This window comes from Arachis ipaensis, chromosome B9 (genome assembly GCF_059453495.1).
Source record: "Arachis ipaensis isolate K30076 ecotype BB chromosome B9, ASM5945349v1, whole genome shotgun sequence".
Lineage (NCBI taxonomy): Eukaryota > Viridiplantae > Streptophyta > Magnoliopsida > Fabales > Fabaceae > Arachis > Arachis ipaensis.
The window spans coordinates 137,545,322-137,567,439 of record NC_142444.1 but is presented as its reverse complement, the minus strand read 5'-3'; the positions used below and the strand labels follow the sequence as shown (position 1 = coordinate 137,567,439).

The 22,118-nt window shown below is 32.9% G+C and overlaps 2 protein-coding genes across 5 annotated transcripts; both read left to right on the top strand.

Annotated features, from left to right (window-relative positions):
• The first annotated feature begins 969 nt into the window (after positions 1–969).
• LOC107617625 (ubiquitin C-terminal hydrolase 13) lies at positions 970–15,253 on the top strand. Of its 4 annotated transcripts, none has more exons than XM_088498230.1 (32): positions 970–1,265; positions 1,586–1,652; positions 2,488–2,629; positions 2,721–2,878; positions 3,411–3,676; positions 3,753–3,971; positions 4,100–4,208; positions 4,293–4,408; positions 4,843–4,941; positions 5,591–5,700; positions 6,129–6,203; positions 6,924–7,002; positions 7,173–7,319; positions 7,406–7,486; positions 7,586–7,705; positions 8,451–8,573; positions 8,813–8,890; positions 9,028–9,116; positions 9,243–9,351; positions 9,446–9,514; positions 10,666–10,770; positions 10,894–10,949; positions 11,187–11,364; positions 11,503–11,604; positions 11,692–11,763; positions 11,932–11,997; positions 12,583–12,648; positions 12,947–13,030; positions 13,189–13,305; positions 13,508–13,582; positions 13,720–13,806; positions 14,758–15,253. In XM_088498230.1, the coding sequence occupies exons 1-32, from the start codon at positions 1,245–1,247 to the stop codon at positions 14,797–14,799; spliced, it is 3,327 nt and encodes a 1,108-aa protein (XP_088354356.1). In that variant the 5' UTR covers positions 970–1,244; the 3' UTR covers positions 14,800–15,253. The 4 variants fall into 4 exon arrangements, with proteins under 4 accessions (XP_088354356.1, XP_088354354.1, XP_088354355.1 ...); XM_088498228.1 differs by having other exon boundaries at positions 981–1,265; positions 14,743–15,253; XM_088498229.1 differs by having other exon boundaries at positions 1,000–1,265; positions 1,589–1,652; positions 14,743–15,253.
• Positions 15,254–17,495: 2,242 nt separating this feature from the next.
• Positions 17,496–20,436, top strand: LOC110267099 (glycerol-3-phosphate acyltransferase RAM2-like). Its single transcript, XM_021112240.2, has 3 exons — positions 17,496–17,583; positions 18,771–19,357; positions 19,528–20,436. The coding sequence occupies exons 1-3, from the start codon at positions 17,496–17,498 to the stop codon at positions 20,434–20,436; spliced, it is 1,584 nt and encodes a 527-aa protein (XP_020967899.2).
• The last annotated feature ends 1,682 nt before the right edge of the window (positions 20,437–22,118 follow it).

The window sequence follows — 22,118 nt, the reverse complement described above, 5'->3', positions numbered from 1 at the left end:
TGTATCTAATTAGTTAATCTTTAATTTTGGGTGGAACTTTTTTTTTGTTTATTCGTGTCTATTGTCCATATTTAGACTAATTCTTTTACTTACTAAATCAATAAAAGATGCCTACCTTTGATTAAAAAAAAATTGATAATCCTACTAAAAAAATATGTTAAAAGTTGATATATGCATATCAAATCAATTAAAACCAAATTTAAACGTTAAAATTCAAAACTCAAACTAAACTTCTTATTGAACTCAAACTCACAAATCAAACACCTCAAAACTACTATCAAACGTATAATTTATGATCAAAGCCAACAAAATCCTCTAATCAAATACTAATAAACTCAAAAATAAAACCCAAAAAATTTTACAAAATTCTCCCATCAAATACCAACTTAAAATTAAGGCACAATAAACCAAAAAATAAGCCCTAAACTAAAACCTATGAAGTTATAGATACGTATCAAACATTATTACAAAATACGAGTTTAGTTATTTTTTTTTGGTCAATTAAGTAAGAGTTGGTGAAATTAAAATTAAAAAGTCATATTAAAAATAAAAAATATATACACATTCCTATTTCTTTAATTAAAAAAGTCATATTAATAGTTGAGAAGATTTTTGAATTCAAGTAGAAAAATTAGTTAGTCAAGTTTTTTCTGGTTTAGAGATGAAAAATTCTGATCTCTTAACAAAACATGATCCAAAATCTCAACCTAATGCAATCCGATTTATTTCAATAGACTTATTTATTGTGGCTTTTTTTCCCTTTTTATTTTCTCTCTTAAAAAAAACCCTATAATAAAAATACGTAATTTAAAAGTAAAATATTAATACGAAATTCAGTGATATTTGATGTATCAATAATGTTATGTTTTTCTAAAATAATAAATCTGTTCTTATCTTCATTATTTATTTATTCTTTTTAAAAGGTAATATTTATTTGTTTTATTAATTTCCAATAATATCCTTCCTGGTACTTACTTACTAGACCAGACACGCACACACATCACTACATCAGCACAAAGCCCAGCATACAGACGGAAAGAAAGAAAGAAGGCATCCCTTCACTCTTTTAAGCACTGCGCTGCGCAATCACTCGCCTCTTTTACTTTCACTTTCACTTTCACTAACTCTCCTTCTTCTTCTTCTTCTTCTTCTTCTTCGTAACTTCTTCTCCGTCGTTCGCGCCTTCTTCGCTCACTGCTTCATACATCACTTTCTTTCTGCAATCGCAGCCGCCACCACCACCAATGCCTCCTCCACACTTAGAGGTACGTTATCACTCTCGCGCTCTCTTTTTTCTGCTTTTCTTTTCTTTTATTTGTTTATTTTTAAAATTCTTATACTTTTGTTTTTCGAATAGCTTCAATTCGGTGCAATTCACAACCGACACGACTTCTCTTCTCTGATTCTGAATTGACCTAATTTTTTCTTTTTATTGGTTTTATTTCTGCGTGCTTGCTGCTTTGCTTGGTTTATTTGTGTTCGTGATTGCTGCTAGGGTTTTTGGTAGTGAGGGAGAGTAGATCGGTTTGTGGTTGTTTGTTTGTGTTCTGAATTATGATTCTTCTTCTTCTTCTTGTTGTTGCAGCAGCAGGAGGACGAAGAGATGGAGGTTCCTAACTCTGATAATCCTGAAGGCCCTCTTCCCATGGAAGGTACAAAATAAATAAAGCTTAAATTGACATGCATTTGGTTTTTGGTGAATGATGGTGATGTTGCTAATGATCACGGTGGATGAGTCTGTTTGTAGAATTATTCGTTTATCTAATTCTTAATACCGTACGGTATCTATATTTGCATATAATATCTAATGTGTGCTTGTTGCTTCCTTATTGTACCCCGGTGAGAGGTTCGTGTCAGTACGATATGGTTTAGTTTGCTGTTGGGTAGCTCTTTTAGTTTTGCTTGTATTTTCGTTTACTGTGGGTAGCTCTTTTAGTTTTGCTTGTATTTTCTTTCGGTCTTTGAATTGTAAGCAAGGTCACTTCAATGTTGTCTCTATCTTAGTATTAGGTTTGTGTGTGTGTTGTTTTTATTTTGTGGTGGTTTTTTGGGGGAGACTTTGGTGTTTTGGGGGGGGGGGGGGGATCATGCATATTGTCGTGAAGTGCAAACATTGCTTTGATTAAGGAACTGCGGGAAGTGGGCATTATAGCTTTATGAGTTTCCCCTGCAATGTATGTCAAGCTGTTTTGATTTGCAAAGTGCTAGTTTGGTTAACGATTCTTTCCTCCACATTGTGCGTGGACTTGTTTGACTGGATAAGCATTTCATTCTGCATGGGCCTGCATTATGGAAGTGGATTATTGTAATATCAAAGCTAATATTATTTCCTCCACCTTGTGTGTGCTGTGTGGAGCTGCTGACCCTCAAGTGCTTGTTAAACATAAATCAATTATTTTATATTTTTCAGTGATTTGAGTAAAAGAGTGACTGTTCTACTTACATTTGTTGGTTTTCTTCCTTTATCCTTTTCCTATTTGGTTCTAGTACAAGCAGAAAACATTAGTACGGTTGATGCACCTATAGTGGATGATCCACAATCTGGGAGGTTCACATGGACAATTGATAATTTTTCGAGGCTTATGAGGAAAGTATATTCTGACTCTTTCCAAGTTGGAGGCTACAGATGGTATGTGGATTTTTTCTCATATACTTTAACTAAATTTTGTTGTTTGAGATGGCGGTCCTAACTCCTAATTCACCTTATTTGCAATGAGCAGGCGGATACTTGTCTTTCCGAAGGGGAACAATGTTGATCATTTGTCTATGTATCTGGATGTTGTAGATTCAGTGTTGTTGCCTTATGGATGGAGTAGATATGCGCAGTTCAGCTTGACTGTTGTTAATCAACTTCATAATAAATTCTCAATTAGAAAAGGTAGTTTCTCTCAATAGGCGTTCACAATGAAGATATTATATTGCCATATGTAATAAGTATAGGATGAGTTATGTTTCTGTTTGATGTCACAAGTCCTAGTGAGCATGTTTCCTTCTTGCACTGTGGTGTACTTAATTTTAATTATCTTATTTCTATTGAAACAGTGATTTCTGTAAGCTTTTGATCAAAATAGCTGTACAATTTTGCTTTTGGTTGACTTTCTATAACATTCTTGTTCAAATTATAGCAGTGGTCTGGATTTTGATCAGACATCTATTGATTTTTGTTTTGATTCAACACATGAAATTATATAAGTTTGAATAAATATTGGATATGACTGATATTCCACAGTGCCTGTGACTAATTAGTGCAGTTTATGCATTTGTACTCAGCTAGATTCTTTAGGAGTTTACCTGTCGATGATAATTATGCTTGCTCTTACTTGATTAGTTTCGTCTTCTATTTTTTTCTCTGGGTTTATTTATTTGCATTTGGGGAATAAAATATTTCTTTGATTGCTTTCCAATTGCAGAAACATCACACCAGTTCAATGCACGTGAGAGTGATTGGGGGTTCACCAATTTCATGCCGCTTTCTGAATTGCTCGATCCTAGTAGAGGCTATGTTGTGAACGACACATGTGTAGTTGAGGCTGATGTTGCTGTACGTAAGGTTGTTGATTACTGGTCTCACGACTCAAAAAAGGAAACTGGTTATGTTGGATTGAAAAACCAAGGAGCTACTTGTTACATGAATTCTCTCCTTCAGACATTGTATCACATTCCATATTTTAGAAAGGTTAGCTGGTATACACATAGAAAACTATTTTTCCTTCTCAAAGGAAGCAGCTCACGTGCATTATATTTTGTTACAGGCTGTGTACCATATGCCTACAACTGAGAATGATATGCCATCAGGGAGCATTCCCCTAGCATTACAGAGTTTATTCTACAAACTGCAGTACAGTGATAGTAGTGTAGCAACAAAAGAGTTAACTAAGTCATTCGGATGGGATACGTATGATGCATTCATGCAGCATGATGTCCAAGAACTTAATAGGGTTCTTTGTGAAAAGCTAGAAGACAAAATGAAGGTACAATTTTTCCTTTTTAATGGTAACTGCTTTTAGTTATGTTGTTTTGACAATGTTTTAGCTACACTCGTCATGTAGCTTTTTATATGCCTAGGATATTATTGTATTGAAGTTTCCTCTTGTTTTAGGGAACTGTTGTGGAAGGCACTATACAGCAGTTGTTTGAAGGCCACCATATGAATTATATCGAATGCATCAATGTGGACTACAAATCCACAAGAAAAGAATCATTTTATGGTACGTGCTTTAGAATGCTGTTGTATATTACATCATTCCATCTATTCTATGACTTTATATAGAATTTTGGCTATTTGATTGTAGATCTTCAGCTTGATGTCAAAGGGTGTCGGGATGTGTACGACTCCTTTGACAAGTACGTCGAAGTGGAACGGCTTGAGGGTGATAACAAGTATCATGCGGAGAAGTATGGCTTACAGGTAAAACGATTTGATACCAAGTTGTACCTTTTTCTTAGCCGTATATGGCTACACTGGTTATGCACTTAGTGCTGGTGCAATCAGCTGTAGTTATATCCATGCATTTATTTTTCTTTTTCTCTTTCCCTTTGTTCTGGTAATAGGGAGAAATTTTATAAAGGAGAAAACAATATACTATAGATGATAAGAAATCCTCAGGCATGAAGGTGTATCCATGCATTCTTATGGGTTCTTGTTGTGCGAGACAGCCTTGCTTTTTATGATGGTAAAGCTGTGTACATATGACCCTCTATAAATGACACAATATTTCTAGTCTTATTCCCTAGATGTGTTTCTTTTACTTTCCCCTCTTGTTTTCAATATTATATTAAATGTATTCCATATATGTCACTTTTTGGCATTTCTCAATATTATTCTTGTGATTATTCTTTCAGGAGGCAAGGAAGGGTGTGTTGTTCATTGATTTTCCACCTGTTCTTCAACTTCAATTAAAACGATTTGAATACGATTTTATGCGAGACACTATGGTAAAGGTTAGTATTAACTCTAAAATCAAGGATATATTCCTTCCTTTGTAATATAGTTGTATGTTTCAGTTTAGTTTTCAGTGTCATATTAAACCAAGGTAAGCAAAATTAGCATTTACTTGTTAACTTTTTTGTGTCTTAGTTCCTATTAGTTTTCTGTCTCTCTTATCTTGAATTCTTGATCCAAATTTGGTGAATTATGCCCTCAAGATCTATTGATGAAACCATAAAAGAATGTCTATATTTTAATTGTTTGATTGTCATTGGAAGAAACTGAGAGTGAGGGAGACAGAAAATTTTGGCTTGATTATTATGATCAAAAATAGAGTACATCTGAGTCTATAGGATCAGCAGATCCAATGTATTATGGAAACTAGTTGGGTGATTTGTTACATGTTTGTAAAATGTTATGCAAGACAGCTGTCACTTGCAAAGTTGCAGTGTAATTTTTACATCCTACCATGTGTAACCCTACTCTAGCAGATGGTTGAAATGGTTTAGAAAGAGTATAGAACACTAGGTCTAGTTTTATCTGTGTAGTTGACTCGATCTATGCAGACATCTTGTTGGTCGCTGCTATATCTTAGTGTGTGTGTGTGTGTGTGTGAAGTTCTCCATTTTTCATCTTTTTGACATCTTTATGGGCCATTAACAGATCAACGACCGTTATGAGTTCCCCTTGCAACTAGATCTTGATAGGGAGGATGGAAAGTATTTGTCTCCTGAAGCTGATAGAAGAGTTCGCAACCTTTATACACTTCACAGGTATTTGAAATGTTTTTTCTTTTGTTGATAAAATAAAGGTATTCGATACTTTGTGACCATTGATCTTAATTATAGGAAATTCTATTCAATGAAATCTTCCAAGTTGAAACGAGTTTGTGAAAGATCAATCTATTTCTTGTGGACTGTTATTGATTTTTTTTATGTTATAGTGTGGTGCAATATTTCATAAAAAAAAAAGGTCCAATTTGGCTGGACAGCAGTAACGGGGTTGACTGCTTGAACTCCTTTAATGTTTTATGTTTTGCTTCATTGTTTCATTTTATAATGTATTTATGTACACCACCTTATTGACCAAAATCTGTGTGTTTTATTTTCCTCTTCATCTTAAACTACTTTTAATTTGATATGGTTTGGTATCTAATTAACCAGTTGCTTATGATATTGTGTGTGCCATTATTTGTTTTCAGTGTTTTGGTTCACAGTGGTGGGGTTCATGGCGGACACTACTATGCTTACATTAGGCCAACTCTATCAGATCAGTGGTATGCACTTAATTCTTTCAGTATTTTTATATCAACTGTTACATGCTTAAGTCTGTTTCTTTGTTTTGTACTATATTTTCCATGAAAACTGGTTTGGTTTCTGATTGCCAACCAATTTTCCCCGTGAAACGAGAAAATATATTGGGTTCTGTATAGATGTTCCACAGTGCTAGTGGATTCTGAACAGTTGACATAGCTAGTCAATGCATTGATCCAGGCACAATAATTTTTTTCCCAATTCATTCCCCTTGAACTTCTGTTATAGGAAAAACATTTAATGCAGTGGAAGAAATGATTACAGATTTACAGCAGAGGCACTTCGCTAAGAAAGCAAAAGTTAACAACCGAGTCCTTTGTGAAAAAGAGGGATTGGTAGTTTGATGGATTTGCATTTCTTTTTTCCTCCACTCTTAAAAATGTAGTTAAGCATATATAATGCGCAGCCTAGTGCAAAGCATCCCACATTATGTAGGGTCCAAGAAAAGCCGCATCTATGGCGTTGTTTGCCTCATATAGTTGACTCATCAAGGAGAATAAGGCTTATTTGTTGTAATTTATTTATTTTTTTGATATGTAATTTTGGTCTTATCTCTAACTTTGATTGAGGAGTGATGCCTACATGATTGATGTTTCATTACTTTTAATTGTTTTCAACTGTATCTGTATTGTTCATGTCATCTTTTTGTGCTCTATTTTAAACTAGCATGACTCTTCTTTTAGGTTTAAATTTGATGATGAGCGTGTTACGAAAGAGGAGGCTAAAAGGGCATTGGAAGAACAATATGGTGGGGAAGAAGAAGTAATATTCCATTATCTTGCTTTGGCACTTCTTTCATCCATAGTTTGATATCAACTTTTGTCTGAAATGAATGTTCTTTTTCTTTTTAGTTTGAGTAGACTTTTTCCCCCCGCAATGTTTTATTTCTCAGTTACAATATCTTTCTATTTCTTAATTTTTGTTGTTTGCAGTTACCTCATACCAACCCTGGCTTCAACAACTCCCCCTTTAAATTTACGAAGTATTCAAATGCATATATGCTTGTTTACATACGCGAGAGTGACAAAGATAAGATCATATGCAATGTGGATGAGAAGGACATTGCTGAACACCTTAGAGTAAGATGTTTGTTTCACTGGTGTAATTTGATTTTGCTGTTCGTATTTTGATGTAGCAATGCTTTATTTTCAACTTTACACTTTAGGTGAGGTTAAAGAAAGAACAAGAAGAAAAAGAGCTGAAGAGGAAGGAGAAGGCAGAGGCTCATTTGTATACCATTGTAAAGGTTGCCACTTCTTACTCCAATATTCTTTTATAAGATGCTTTCTAGGTTGGGTGACTCATAAGAGATTGTTTAGTGATAAGTTATTGATGCTGGCCACAGGTTGCACGTGATGCTGATCTGTTTGAACAGATTGGAGAAGATATATTCTTTGATCTTGTGGATCATGATAAAGTGAGAAGTTTCCGTATTCAAAAACAAATTCCCTTCAGCGTTTTTAAGGTATGGATTACTGTTTTATAATTTGATCTGCATAGTGCTCTAATATGTTTGGCAATTTATACTTCTATATATTTCATTTGAGAATCTAGCAAAATTTACCATCCATTATGGATTATTTTCACTTGGCATTTGATATCATCTTTCAGTCATGTGGATCAATCTTGCAACAACACATGGTGCTGTTGTAAGTTATGGATATTGGACTTAGATTTGTAATGCCTGAATGACATTTGCTTCTTTTTTCTGTTGGGATTGCGGCAGGAAGAAGTTTATTTGTCATGGATTTTTTCCTTTCCTCATATATTTCACTTTAGGTGTCTGATACCCGGATCTGGGTTTTCGAGGATTGTACTGGGATCTACTCCCATATGTGGATTTACCAGACAACTGGTTGAATGAATTTGTCTCAAAAGATCTTTCTCTTATCAGGTTTTCTGAATGAATATCCTCTAAATTAGGGGTTTTGTTGGCTTTTTTTTTTTTTTTGGGTGGAGTGGTTTAGTGAGTCAGTTAATTAGAATTTTAAGATAATAAAAGCTGCTTAAGTTGATTAGAAATTCTCATTTTAAATGTTGTACCCGTCTTTGCTAATAGAATGCATGCTTTTTCAATTCATATTGATTGTCATCGTCCACTTAGGTGATCCTTGACAAGTTGGACTGTCATTTAATTTGTATGATATCTGAGAAAATAAAAAGTTATTTATATTTTCTCCGTGTCTTTCTGACAATGAAGCTTTTCTCAGGAGGAAGTTGCCAAAGAGTTGGGTGTACCTGTCCAGTACCAACGGTTTTGGTTGTGGGCAAAACGCCAAAACCACACATATAGGCCAAATAGACCTGTGACACCTCAAGAAGAAGCCCAATCAGTGAGTACTTCACCCATTTTAATTGCTTTGTGCCACTGGCCATAAATTGCATGCTGGTAGCCATGATCTATATATTAAGTATGATAACTATCTGTTATTGTGAGATTTAGAGTGGAAATTAAAGTTTCTTTTCTATCCAAAAGAGAAAAAACAAGATGTTTAAATTTTTTAATATATGTTATGATGATATTGCTGATTGTGCTATTTGCAAATTGTTTTGTTTTACTTATCACTTGCAGGTTGGACAGTTAAGGGAAGTGTCCAATAAGGCAAATAGTGCAGAACTGAAGTTATTTTTGGAAGTGGAAACAGGACAGGTACTATTTTCCTTTACATTTTCAACCTTGTTCCTGGTAATACAGTTCCGTCAAAAAATTGCACGTGATTATGTTCTTTTTCCTACTAGCTTCTAAAGGACATGGATTTTTTGTTCATGATTTGCATATTCAATTAGGATTTCCGGCCTATCGCTCTTCCTGAGAAGTCAACAGAAGATTTGCTGCTATTCTTCAAACTTTATGACCCATCAAATGAGGAATTTCGGTACTTGACTGTCTTATTATTTAGAGTGCAAATACATTTAAATATATAAATGGCACTTGATCTTCCTATTATTTTTTAGGTGAAAATACATTTAATTCACAAATGGCAGATCTTTTGTTTTCTCAGGTATATAGGGAGGTTTTATGTGTCGGCTAGTGGAAGGCCTATGGATATATTGACTAGACTAAATGAAATGGCAGGATTTGCTCGTGATGAGGAAATTGAACTTTTTGAGGTTAGTCAATATGCATTTGACATATCATCATTTACCATGATTGTAACATGAAGCGGAGAGGAAAAGAGTACTTACCCTTCACATGCACATTCAGGAAATAAAATTTGAACCTCAAGTCATGTGTGAGCTTGTTGACAAGAAATCTACATTTCGTGCTAATCAGGTATCATTTATAAATGATTAACTGCCTTTTTTTTTGTCTTTTTCTCTTCCCCTCAATGCTTTCTATGATCATTTGTTATTTATTTATTGTTATTGGTTGGGTTTTCAGTAATGTCCACACTATATTTGTTGACTAGATCAAATCAAAATCAGATTCCTAATTCTTTTTATGAATCTTTTATGTAAATAGAATTAATTATAAATCTTTTCCTTTTTTGGTTTAGCTTAATTTTAGGGATTTTATGATTAGAAATCTTTTCTTTATTTTTGGCTAGTATTTTCCCTTCTTTCCTATTTTCTAGTTATTTCTATTTCTATAATTCCTCTATAAAGAGGATGATTCCCTGTACATTTGATAGAATAATATATTCAAACACTTTAACTTGGTATCAGAGCAGGATCTCTGCACTGTGCCTTTGATTTATAGCTATGGCTGATAGTTGCTCAGTCATTAATCCTGAACAAAAGGAGAACACCACTCCTACTCCATCATATTTAAAATCTGAGCAATGGGTACTAGTTAGTGGTGATAGTGTCAAGGAGATGTACTCTGATCTTGGGAGTAAATCCCAGATTTATGAACTTACTCTAAAAGCTAGAGAAATTCAACAAGGGAGTGACAATGTCACCAAATATTTCCACACATTGAAGCGGGTGTGGCAAGATCTTGACCACTTCAATAACTACAAGTGGAATTCAGCCGCTGATGGCAAACACCACCAACAAACAGTGGAAGAAGGGAGGATATTCCAGTTTCTTGCAGGCCTCAACGTGGAGCTAGATGAAGTTCGTAGCAGAATTATTGGAAGAGCAATCCTATCCTCAATTGGAGAAGTATTTGCTGAGGTTAGAAGAGAGGAAACTCGTAGAGCTGTGATGATGGGGAAAAGCAAGACTGAACAGACTTCTTTGGAGTCTAATGCACTCTTAGTGGCACCTGCTGCACTTAAAAGTTCATCAAATCAGAAGCACCCCTCCAATCTTTGGTGTGACCACTGCAATAAACCAAAAAAGGAAAAGATTTATAATTAATTCTATTCACATAACAGATTCATGAAAGGAATTAGGAATCTGATTTTGATTTGATCTAGTCAACAATATTCTATTTTATTGACACACAATTGTGACTTCTATCTTTTTGTCCTTGGCCAGCTTGAGGATGGTGATATTATTTGCTACCAGAAGACCCCCAAAGTTGGAAGTGCTGATCGTTATCCAGATGTTCCTTCATTCTTGGAATATGTGCATAACCGTCAGGTATGACATTCCTATAGTTTTGTATCTTTGTGACTAGCTGTGTGTAATGATCTCGTTAAGGACATCATAGGCATAGTTTGCTAACAAGTCCTTTTGTATTTATTTTATTCCTTCGTTTCACAGGTTGTACGCTTCCGGTCTTTGGAGAGACCAAAAGAGGATGAGTTCAGTCTTGAATTGTAAGTTTCTGCTATTCCTACAATCATGGAATCTTTTCTGTTCCTTCTTTTTTGTTTTTCTCTTGTTATCATAACTAAATTGTAGATAAATGCATCTACCTAAAGATCCCGTCATTGTGAAAGCATTAGATAACCACCTTAGTTCCATTATAAATATTTCCAAGTAGTCAAGATTTTGATATCTCCACCTGCAAGTATCTTTATGTGGCAAGTGATATGTGCTTGATGGTCATTTAGGTCAAAGCTGCATACATATGACGATGTTGTTACAAGAGTTGCTCAACATCTTGGTTTGGATGATCCTTCTAAAATCAGACTGACGTCTCATAACTGCTACTCTCAGCAACCTAAACCACAGCCAATCAAGTATCGGGGAGTAGAAAATTTGTCTGACATGCTGGTTCACTACAATCAGGTATTAGTCACAATTTTACATCTTCCTCAGTAGATTATGTAGGACTATATAATTTTTGCAACTTTTAAGGGTTTCAAAAGTTGCTATCTGTTTTGTTTTCTGATTTCATAAATTAATTTGTTACATTTATATTTCTAGACTTCCGATATTTTATATTATGAAGTGTTGGATATCCCTCTGCCAGAATTGCAAGGTCTAAAAACACTCAAAATTGCTTTCCATCATGCTACCAAGGATGAAGTGAGTGCTAGTCATTTCATTAACTGTTTCACTATGTAAATTTGTTAAGCTGAGTATTCTTCTTCTAAGAGAGTTATCCTTCCTCAGGTGTTAATTCATACTATTAGATTACCAAAGCAATGTGACGTGGAAGATGTAATTAATGATCTTAAATCAAAGGTAAAGTATGAATTTATAAGTGATGCATAATCCAAGTCATACTGATTTTCCAGGCTACAAGAAATCATTGGCATGCCTTATTGCGTGCTTAATTCAACAGTCTGTTTTAATGCTTCTTTTTAATATATATATATATTTCTTCTATAATAATTGTGTATTTTGAAGCAGGTGGATTTATCTCATCCTAATGCAGAACTTAGACTGCTCGAAGTTTTCTATCACAAGATATATAAGGTGCTGAAGAGCATAGTTTGTGTTTTCCTTATTCAAATCCTAGCATTGTTACAAATTTCCTTCAGTTGGTATTTTTGTCACATGGCAAAAAGCAGATTGATTAGACTCAATCTAATGCATCGAGGCGATGTTGCCTTTATTGAAGTCACGCCACTAGAGTCCCCCAACCACCCAAATAATTATATAGCTACATTATTAACTGAAATTAGTTCCTTTAAGCAATTTACATGATAAAGTATTAAAGTTATAGTGATAGAAAGAGAGATGATAGCTTTACGACCCAATTGTCAAGTTATGACAATGTTCAAGAAAGTCTTTGTGAGGTAGCCACCTAAAACTGACTTGTTCTCTCCATCTATGATGATCTGAAAGTAAGATGTCATTTGCTGATCTCTCCTTTTTTCAATGATAATGATGCTTCATTATACATATATAACAATGTCCTTGTGGCAGTTATGTCTCTTGTGATGTATATAGTATAGGCATTTATGTTTCTAATGCGTCGCTGCTGCTTGTCTTATTTATTTTTGGATTTTTATTCCCATTGCTATCTTGCTAAAGATGTTTTAACTTTACTTTTCACAGATTTTCTCTCCCAGTGAAAAGATTGAGAATATTAATGACCAATATTGGACACTAAGAGCAGAGGAGGTAAAGATTACTGCATTGTGATGAGTTTATAATTACCAATCAAATATAAGATTCACTTGATAGAGAGACTGCTTTATTTTTTATACTACTGATGAGGTCCGGTGACCTGTTAAACCAGTTTTTAATGATCTGAAATGCAACTTTCATTTGATATTTTGGATAATACTAGTTTACTGTTCATCCTACAAAAACTAAAGAACTAAATTTATGGTGATATGATTTTATAATTTTCTCGCTACCTTTTCCTCTTTGTTTTAGTTTATTGTCCCAAAAGTAATTTTGTTGTATACTTTTGAAGATTCCTGAAGAAGAGAAAAATCTTGGCCCTAATGATCGGTTGATCCATGTTTATCATTTCATGAAAGATACGACACAAAATCAGGTAGTGAGATGAAGTCTATTGTATACTTTTTGTATTTTAGTGCTTTGATCCAAGTATATTTCACCTTTCAAAGAAATCAAGTCATATTACTATCTAAAACTTCACTTTCCTTCTGATTTGTGTTTCTATTTTTTTCTGGCGGCTTGGGAATTTAACAGCAAGTTCAGAATTTTGGAGACCCTTTTTTCTTGGTTGTACATGAGGGTGAGACTTTAGCTGATGTCAAGTTGCGGATACAGAAAAAGTTGCAAGTTCCAGATGAAGAGTTTTCGAAGGTTAATAAGCCCAATTAATTCAGTTTATACTGTTTCTAGGCATTTTCAAGCTTGGCTAGTAAATTTGCGTGGTATTGAGCTGTATTAGTCATTACTTGTTATTTGGGTGTCTGGAAAATTAGTTGTTCTTTGCATTCCACTCCTGCTTCAGCTTCTGTTTGGATGAGAGTACAGTTATAATGTAAATTGTGTTATTTTCCAGTGGAAGTTTGCATTTCTGTCACTCGGTCGTCCTGAATACCTACAAGATTCAGATGTTGTTTCCTCTCGGTTTCAGGTCTGTTGGTGTTCTCTTTCTCATGTTACTTTTACTTTTGGGTTGTGTAATTTTGAGTCTGAGTTTGTTCTGGATTCCACTGTGGCATATTGTTCAATTTCTAACTCCAAGTTACCGCACACTGTTTGAATGTTTAGAGAAGGGATATCTATGGCGCTTGGGAGCAATATCTTGGACTGGAACACACGGACAATGCTCCAAAAAAGTCCTATGCTGTCAACCAGGTAAATAGTATTTTCAGCTAACAACTCATTCTTTTCTTTGGTGATGCTCTGTGTGGCATTGTCAGTGGCATATGTAACCTGTCTTAAGCCTGATATGGATGGTATTGATGATCGAGAGTTAACGATGGATTAAAGTATAGCGTCACTTTTGTGCTTTTATATCAGGTACTAAACAGAAACTAAGACAACCTAGATATGACGATAGATCTCCTTGCAATGATAATAAAAGCTAATCAGAATTTTGAAATGTGATAAATCACCTCCCTTGTTTGAAGCTATTTTTGTCAATTACTCCTGTTAAAATCTTTCTACCTAGATGGTCTCTTAGCATTGATTTTCTTATTTAATTTTCTTTTATTTCATTATTTTTTCCTCATTTGATTAGGATTAGGGTTTTAGTATTATGATAAACAGGGATGATGTTTTGCTTATTTTATCACACTACATTAAATCATAAGAATATATTTCACGTTACATGTAGTTTGTTCTCTATTTCCTCTTACTTTAACGCCATAATCTTAAAATGGTATTTGAATGTTACCATCCTTTGTGACCTGTCCTATAATTTTCTCTGCTACGTTCCTAAACACATTAGAACTCGGTTATAATAATTTTTACTAACATGTTATAAGATTTTCAGATATTCAAATTGCGCAATTTTTTTTTGCCCTTTTGTATGGTTTTCTCAATGCAAGCATCTTCATTCACAACCGTTTTCAGTGTCTTTATCTGCCTTACCTTTTCCTTCCATCAGTCGGGATGCCCCCTGACCATTGTCCTGGAAACTTGATTGTTCCAGTATATATTTGGATATTAGATTAGAGAACGTATTTACTGAAATCAAATTCTTTGAATTAATGATCTGAGATCATGCATAGAGTATGCATCACTGGATATAATTCTATTTGAAGGTCTCTTGACATTTCCAATGATTAGTTCTCAATTTTGCAGAATCGTCACGCATTCGAGAAGCCGGTAAAAATCTACAACTGAGGATATGTATCATCTGAGCCAGTCAATATAATAATACATTCAGCCAATGGCACTCTGCAGCTTTCAGGGGGTGGCAAAAGAAGTGTGTAGATGATAGAGATGCTGTCTATGAATCTTATGTTGGAAATCATTACATTATTATAGCTTAGGAGATAGGTGTATAGCCTTAAACAGTTGCTTACTGGTTATTGAAACTCATTCCCTTAGGCTCTCATCTGTTGGCGATTCCTTTGTATTTTAGTACATAAGATTTTGGGTTTGGTTTTGTATAGAAGTTATAGGGATTACTCAAATGTCTTCCATGTCTGCTTCTATTCTGGCTCTCTTTTGTTTGCATTCGTTGGAGAGCTAGAAGATCAGGATTTTGTATATGCTTTTGCAGGGTCTTCCATGTAATTTTATTTCATGGCTGGTTTTAGTTTTAAATAGAAGCATATTATTGATTTCACTTTAATTGGAACATTAGTTTGCTCCCAGTTGGGTTCTCATCTTTAAATTGCTGTTCTAATATTTTTCTGTTCAATTGCCAAGATCAGAGGACATATGTTTAAACCGATTCACAGCGTATTTACCTTTTGATAGCCGAAACTGTACGACGCTGGGTATATTGCTAAAAGCTATAATATGGGCTGCTTTCGAAGATTTTAAGGATCTTAGATCTTTGATGTGATTTTAACGAGTTTGCTTCATTCAGACGGGTTTTAATACTGTGCACCTCATTAGCAATGGTGCGTGGTTCATCGTTATAGAATAGCAGTATTCCTTTTGAGCCTACAAGGGTTTGGTTTTCAAAGTCATGGTCAATCAAAAGGTTGTATTAGGATTTTTTTTAAATAAATAAAAAAAATTATATATGTATCATTTTATATAAAAATATAACTATTATTTTACGTATTATTTCTTACTCATATTTGTAGCCGGTAAATGAATTTGAAAGCATATTTTCTATCTTAACTTCGCAGTCACTGTTTCATCCAGTGAATTTGAGGCAGAGTAAACACATTAGCTATTATACACAGTTTCTATTATTTTTAACAGGTTACTAGTATTTATGTTTTAAAGTTAATGGAGTCATAGAGAGTAAATAAATAATTAACTTCAAATTAACATTCATAAAAATATTGTTTTAGTTTAAGTTTTGAAAAATCAAATTTCTACAAACTTATAAATTTAAAACAGAATGATTAAAATATAAAGACACCAGCTAAATCTATGCAATTATGTAATTCGAAAAATAATTAAAATATTATATCAATTAAAATGTTATTTAATTTGTGAAATAAAGTGCATAATAAATATTTTGATGGTGGTATTTATTATCTCAAGTTCTGAAAAATCCAATTTTGAGTTCTTAGGCCACCATCTTGGAAAATTATATTTTATATAAATTTTGTTATTAAAAGTCTCGGTAATAATTCTTTGGATGCTAATAAATCAAAAGATAATTTTTGATAAATTTTAAGAAATTGTTAATCATGCCGTTATAAATTTATAAGTTTGTAAAATAAAATATTTTTCAAAATTTGAACTATTCTTATTACTTTTATTTTTTTTATATTTTATTTATATCCAAATAGAGTATTTTTTTATTCACATTTATGTTTTAAAATTAATTATTTATTTACCCTCTATTAAATTTAAATGTCAATGAATTGTTGAAAATAGTAAAAACTGTGTAAAGTAGCCGTCGTGTTTATAACTTTATATGTTACAAATTTTCTATCAGTGTTCAGTACCAGCGAAATTGTATTGAAAATTTTCTTTTTCAATTTCGCTAGCAGTTGACTGTAAAAATAAGGTTGAAAATATGCGTTTTTAATTTCGCTTACACTGGCTGCGAAAATTAAAAATAATATGTAAAATATTAAATAGTTGTATTTTTGTATAAAATGTTAAATATGTAACTCTTCTATTTATTAAAAAAAAGGCCAAGGATTAAAAGGTTCTTAAATGTCAAGTGAAAATCAGATGTCATTGATAATAAGCTCATAGTCTGATAATGTTTAAGGAAAATTAATGTAGCGTCTTTAATTAAATAAATTAGAAGAGGTGGTCCAACTTTAAAACCAAGGAAAAAAAAAAAACGGAAATGTTTGGTAACTAAAGAAAATCAGCCAAAAACAGCCATAACTTGCATTATTTAACATTCATTAATTGTTGCGACAATTAATTAATGCTAAATAAGGCAAGTTCTAGCTGTTTTTTTTTGTCTACCTAGCATTACCCAAAAAAAAAACCTAATATTGATGCACCTTAATGAAAAGTAATTAATAAACCTATTTTAGTGTCATCCTAACATGCACATGTGCAGAATATCCCATTTGTTCTCAAGTAAACAGATGAGAAAGTGAAGGGAGGTTGTGGACTTGATGCTGATGCACAACCATGGAGCAGAGGGAGTGAGTTAAAACTTAAAAGTACATTAAAAACATAACATAAAATCAAACTAAAAAGTCTCCACTGGTCCAACATTATAGTAAATGGTGGAACCACGTAGAACGATTTAAAACTTTATAAACTATAATAACAACGAGTTTTTTAGAAGAAATAAAAAATTACATATTTAGTGTTTTATACAAGAATACAACTATTTATCATTTTACGTATTATTTTTTATTTTTGCAGTTGGTGTAAGTAAAATTAAAAAACCTTTATTTTTTATATTAGTTTAACAGTCATTGCCTGCAAAATTAAGAATGAAAAAATCTCAATGTAATTTCGTTAGCACTGTCAGCAAATTTGCGACAGATGCTACTCTACACAACTTCAATTATTTTCAACAAGGTATTGACATTTCTTTTAACTTAAAACATAAATATCAAAAAATATAATAACAAAAATAAAAATTTAAAATTTTGTGTTTTAGTTCATATTTTAAAAAATATGTATTTTTACAAATTTATAAATTTAAAATAAAATAATTAATAATTTTTTAAAATTTATTAAAAATTATCGTTTGATTCATTAATATCTAAATAACCGAAAATCTTACTTACAACAATGGATTGTCATTTTCAATTACAAGTTGATCACTGATTATTTATATACTAAATCATCGTTGTGAAAAGTAATTAAGTTCATCATCATCATCCCAATTAAGACAACTAAAGTTCAAAAGTGCTATATATCATAAAAAAATACTAATAATAATGACGAAAATTCGAACAAAGCTAACAAACACGAGATTTTCATTAGCTTCGAAGTTCCAAGAAAAAAAAATATATATATACGTTAAAGGCAACATCATCGCAATTTGCAATGCTTGAAAACGAAATATTAAAATGCCAAGTAATAACCATTTGGAATTAATGACAAAACTAGACGGAGAATACAAAGTAACTAGTTATAACTACCAACTAAATTGGAATAATATTTTTATGCACTTTGAGCATATTCAGTGTACTTTATTCTCTTTTCATATAATTTTCAGATATTATAACATAAAAATCCATAGTTAAATATATTTTTAAAAGTACATATTTAATGTATTAGATCTTGCAAGTAATTATCACTAAATTTACAATTTATTTCTTTGATATCATGAATAGCAATTTCTAAAGAAAAAAACAAAGATTTATTTAGTCCTTCCTTGGTTATACCGTTAAAGTATATGTCAATTACATTGAGCCATTCAGCCACCATTAATCAAATCATAGTTCACATAATCATATTAACATCAAAACCAATATTTGTTTCACACCTACCCCTCATTCTCTACATCAATTCCTATATATACAAGAAATTAATTCATACAAAACTCATAACAACAATATAATAAAATCCAATAATTGTCACACCCTATATCTCTCTCTACACCAACTACTTTCTATATATATGCACACAAGGAATTGGTACACTCATAACCAAATTTCTTCAATATTTTCTCACTTTGAAGAAGTTAAGTTTCAACTTTATCATATATAGATACATGGCAAATAGTTCAACCAACACTATTGCTACTTTTCCGCCAGTGGAAAAATGTAACTCCATAGGGAGAGAAAACCACACTGTTGTGGCAGACATGGATGGAACTTTGCTCATAGGGCGAAGTTCCTTCCCATACTTTGCCCTAATTGCCTTTGAGGTCGGTGGGTTCCTAAGACTCCTCTTCTTTCTCTTGGCATCCCCATTGGCTGCCATTTTATACTACTTTGTCTCCGAATCCGCGGGGATTCAAGTCCTCGTCTTCGCCTCAATGGCGGGGATGAGGCTCTCCAGTATAGAGTCTGTAGCACGTGCCGTGCTCCCCAAGTTTTATTCTGGGGATCTCCACCCGGAGACATGGCGCGTGTTTTCGTCATGTGGAAGGCGGTACGTCCTCACGGCGAATCCACGGGTGATGGTGGAGCCATTTTTGAAGGAGATGTTGGGTGCCGACATAGTTTTGGGGACAGAATTAGAAAGTTATAAGGGAAGAGCAACCGGATTTGTTTGCAAGCCCGGAGTTCTTGTTGGAAAAAATAAAGCAGATGTGCTCAAGAAAACTTTTGGTGATGAGAAACCAGATATTGGACTTGGAGATAGACTCACTGATGCTCCTTTCATGTCTTTGTGCAAGGTAATAATAATAAATACCATTTTTTAATATACATTTTTCATAACATAAAAAGAAAATGTACTCATTTCTTAAAAAGGAAAAAGAGAGAGTAAATTTTGTTCTAGCTAGCTAGGTAGGTTAAGTAAAATGAAATTCTAATAGTATATATATGGTTGTTTGCATGCATGCAGGAAGCATATATTGTCCCTCCAAAACCACAAGTGAAGGCAGTTACAAGTGAGAAGCTTCCAAAACCCATAATATTTCATGATGGAAGGCTTGTCCAAAAGCCAACACCTCTCAATGCACTGCTAACACTCCTTTGGATCCCTCTAGGGTTTCCCTTAGCCTGCCTCCGCATCGCCGCCGGATCTCTCCTCCCTATGCCACTTGTCTACTACGCCTTTTGGGCCCTCGGCGTCCGCGTCACCATCAAAGGAACACCACCTCCGCCGGCAAATAAATCCAGCGGCCAAAGCGGTGTCCTCTTCATATGCTCCCACAGAACCCTACTTGACCCTATTTTTCTCTCCACAGCCCTCGGCCGCCCTATACCGGCCGTAACCTACTCAGTCTCACGTCTCTCGGAGATAATCTCACCAATCAAGACGGTTAGATTAAGCCGTGATCGCGCCACGGACGCTTCGATGATTAAGAAGCTTCTACAAGAAGGCGACCTTGCAATTTGCCCTGAAGGGACAACTTGCAGGGAACCTTTCCTTCTAAGGTTTTCGGCCTTGTTCGCGGAGTTGACGGACGAATTGGTGCCGGTGGCAATGGTGAATAGGATGAGCATGTTCCATGGAACAACCGCTAGAGGGTGGAAAGGGATGGATCCATTCTACTTCTTCATGAACCCTAGCCCAGCTTATGAGGTAACATTCTTGAACAAGTTGCCTAAGGACTTGACTTGTGGGTCTGGTGGCAAGATGAGCATTGATGTGGCCAATTACATTCAGAGGCTCATTGCTGCAACATTGTCATATGAATGCACAAACTTCACTAGGAAAGACAAGTACAAGGCTCTTGCTGGTAATGATGGAACTGTCCCTCTTGACAAAAACCCTATTCTTAAGGCCAACAAACTCATGGGCTGCTAATCAATTTCAATGTTAAACTTGTCTCTAATTCAAATACATACATCGTCTATCTTTTATGTTAGATCATGTTACTCTAAAATGTGAACATTGATAGAGCGAAAATTAAAGTAAACAAGTTTAGTCGGTCTTGAATCAAGTGTTGGAATTTATATATAATTAATAAAAAATACAAAATTTAATATTGGTTAATTTTTTATTTTATTATTTTAGTAATCTCCTAGTATTAGAACATCTTTTTCTTTTGAGAGCCACTCAGATAAAAGACGCTTAAAACAAATTTTTTAAAGATAGTTTTTAGTAATTAAAACTAGTATTTTTATCTGTAATAATATTACGGAAATATAAATTTTTTAAAATTACGGTCAACTTTGTTCTAACAGTATAAATTATGCATGACACAAAAGATTTACGAAATCAAACTACTTTTTTATGGTAGGTTGACAAAAATTTCAGACTAAGAAGACAAAGGTATCTGTAGATAAAAAATTAAATAATAATTAGATATTAGCATAAAAAATTATACTAATAGTTATAAAATTAACTCAAAAATTAATTTTTTTAAAACAATTGAATCTTGATTCTAATTTTTAATTATAATATTAGTATTCTCTCCAAATTATATGTAATAAATATTTGAAAGAAGAGAAATAAAAATATAGATTAGAAAGATAAGTGGTGAAAATTTAAAACTAAATAAAAAACTAAAAAAATATGTATATAATAATAATAATAATAATAATAATAATAATAATTTTTATTTGAATTATATTATTTTGTTAATTTTGTTTTCTGTAAAACAGAAATATAGAAAAAATAGAAAATGAGAGAAAAAAAGAGAGAAAGATAAAGATGAAGAATGAGAGTAAGAGTAAGAGCAAAAGTGAGAGTTTGTTAATTTTGGAAGAAAAAATTTTAATTTTAATAGTAAAAAAAATCGGATGACATATTTTGATTTGTCAAATTACTAATATAAAATATAAATTATATATAGAGTAAAAATGGTAGAGAGAAATGAAAAATGGAGAGAGATAGATGAGAGAATTTAGGAAGGGAGTTTATTAATTTTGAAAAAAAATATTTTTTCTCAATTTTAATAACAAAGTGTCATGTGATACTTTTGATTATTAAATTAGATAGTAATATATGATACATAATATAGGTATATTTTAATTTCAATTTTAATATTTTAATTTAAATTTTAATGTAATTAAAGAATATCACATTTTGGTTCTCAAATTAATAATTAATCATTGATATTGATAATGATATATAAAATAGATAGAGTGGTTGAAGGAACGAGAGAAATAGAGAAATGAAGAGGGAGGAGGGGAGAACTCTTTAATTCTGGAGGAAAATATTTGATTTCAATTGCGATGAGGGAGTGACATATAGCACATTTTGATTGTAAAATTAGTAATTAGATAGTAATATATGATACATAATATAGGTATATTTTAATTTCAATTTTAATATTTTAATTTCAATTTTAATATTTTAATTTAAATTTTAATGTAATTAAAGAATGTCACATTTTGATTCTCAAATTAATAATTAATCATTGATATTGATAATGATATATAAAATAGATAGAGTGGTGGGCAATTTACATCAATAAATTGTTTGTCCCTTAAATTTACGCAATTGCATTGTTTCAAAAATGAAGACGTAAATACATTGTTTCA

Excerpts from the sequence above, each read along its gene's own strand:
- LOC107617625 (XM_088498228.1), top strand. The coding sequence starts at position 1,245 with ATGCCTCCTCCACACTTAGAG. Across the intron at positions 2,630-2,720 it reads CAAGTTGGAGGCTACAGATG|GCGGATACTTGTCTTTCCGA; the intron begins GTATGTGGATTT and ends TGCAATGAGCAG. Across the intron at positions 7,487-7,585 it reads ATTTGTATACCATTGTAAAG|GTTGCACGTGATGCTGATCT; the intron begins GTTGCCACTTCT and ends TGCTGGCCACAG.
- LOC110267099 (XM_021112240.2), top strand. The coding sequence starts at position 17,496 with ATGAAAAAATCTCAATGTAATTTCGTTAGCACTGTCAGCAAATTTGCG. Across the intron at positions 17,584-18,770 it reads CTTCAATTATTTTCAACAAG|TGGAAAAATGTAACTCCATA; the intron begins GTATTGACATTT and ends CTTTTCCGCCAG. Across the intron at positions 19,358-19,527 it reads CTTTCATGTCTTTGTGCAAG|GAAGCATATATTGTCCCTCC; the intron begins GTAATAATAATA and ends GCATGCATGCAG.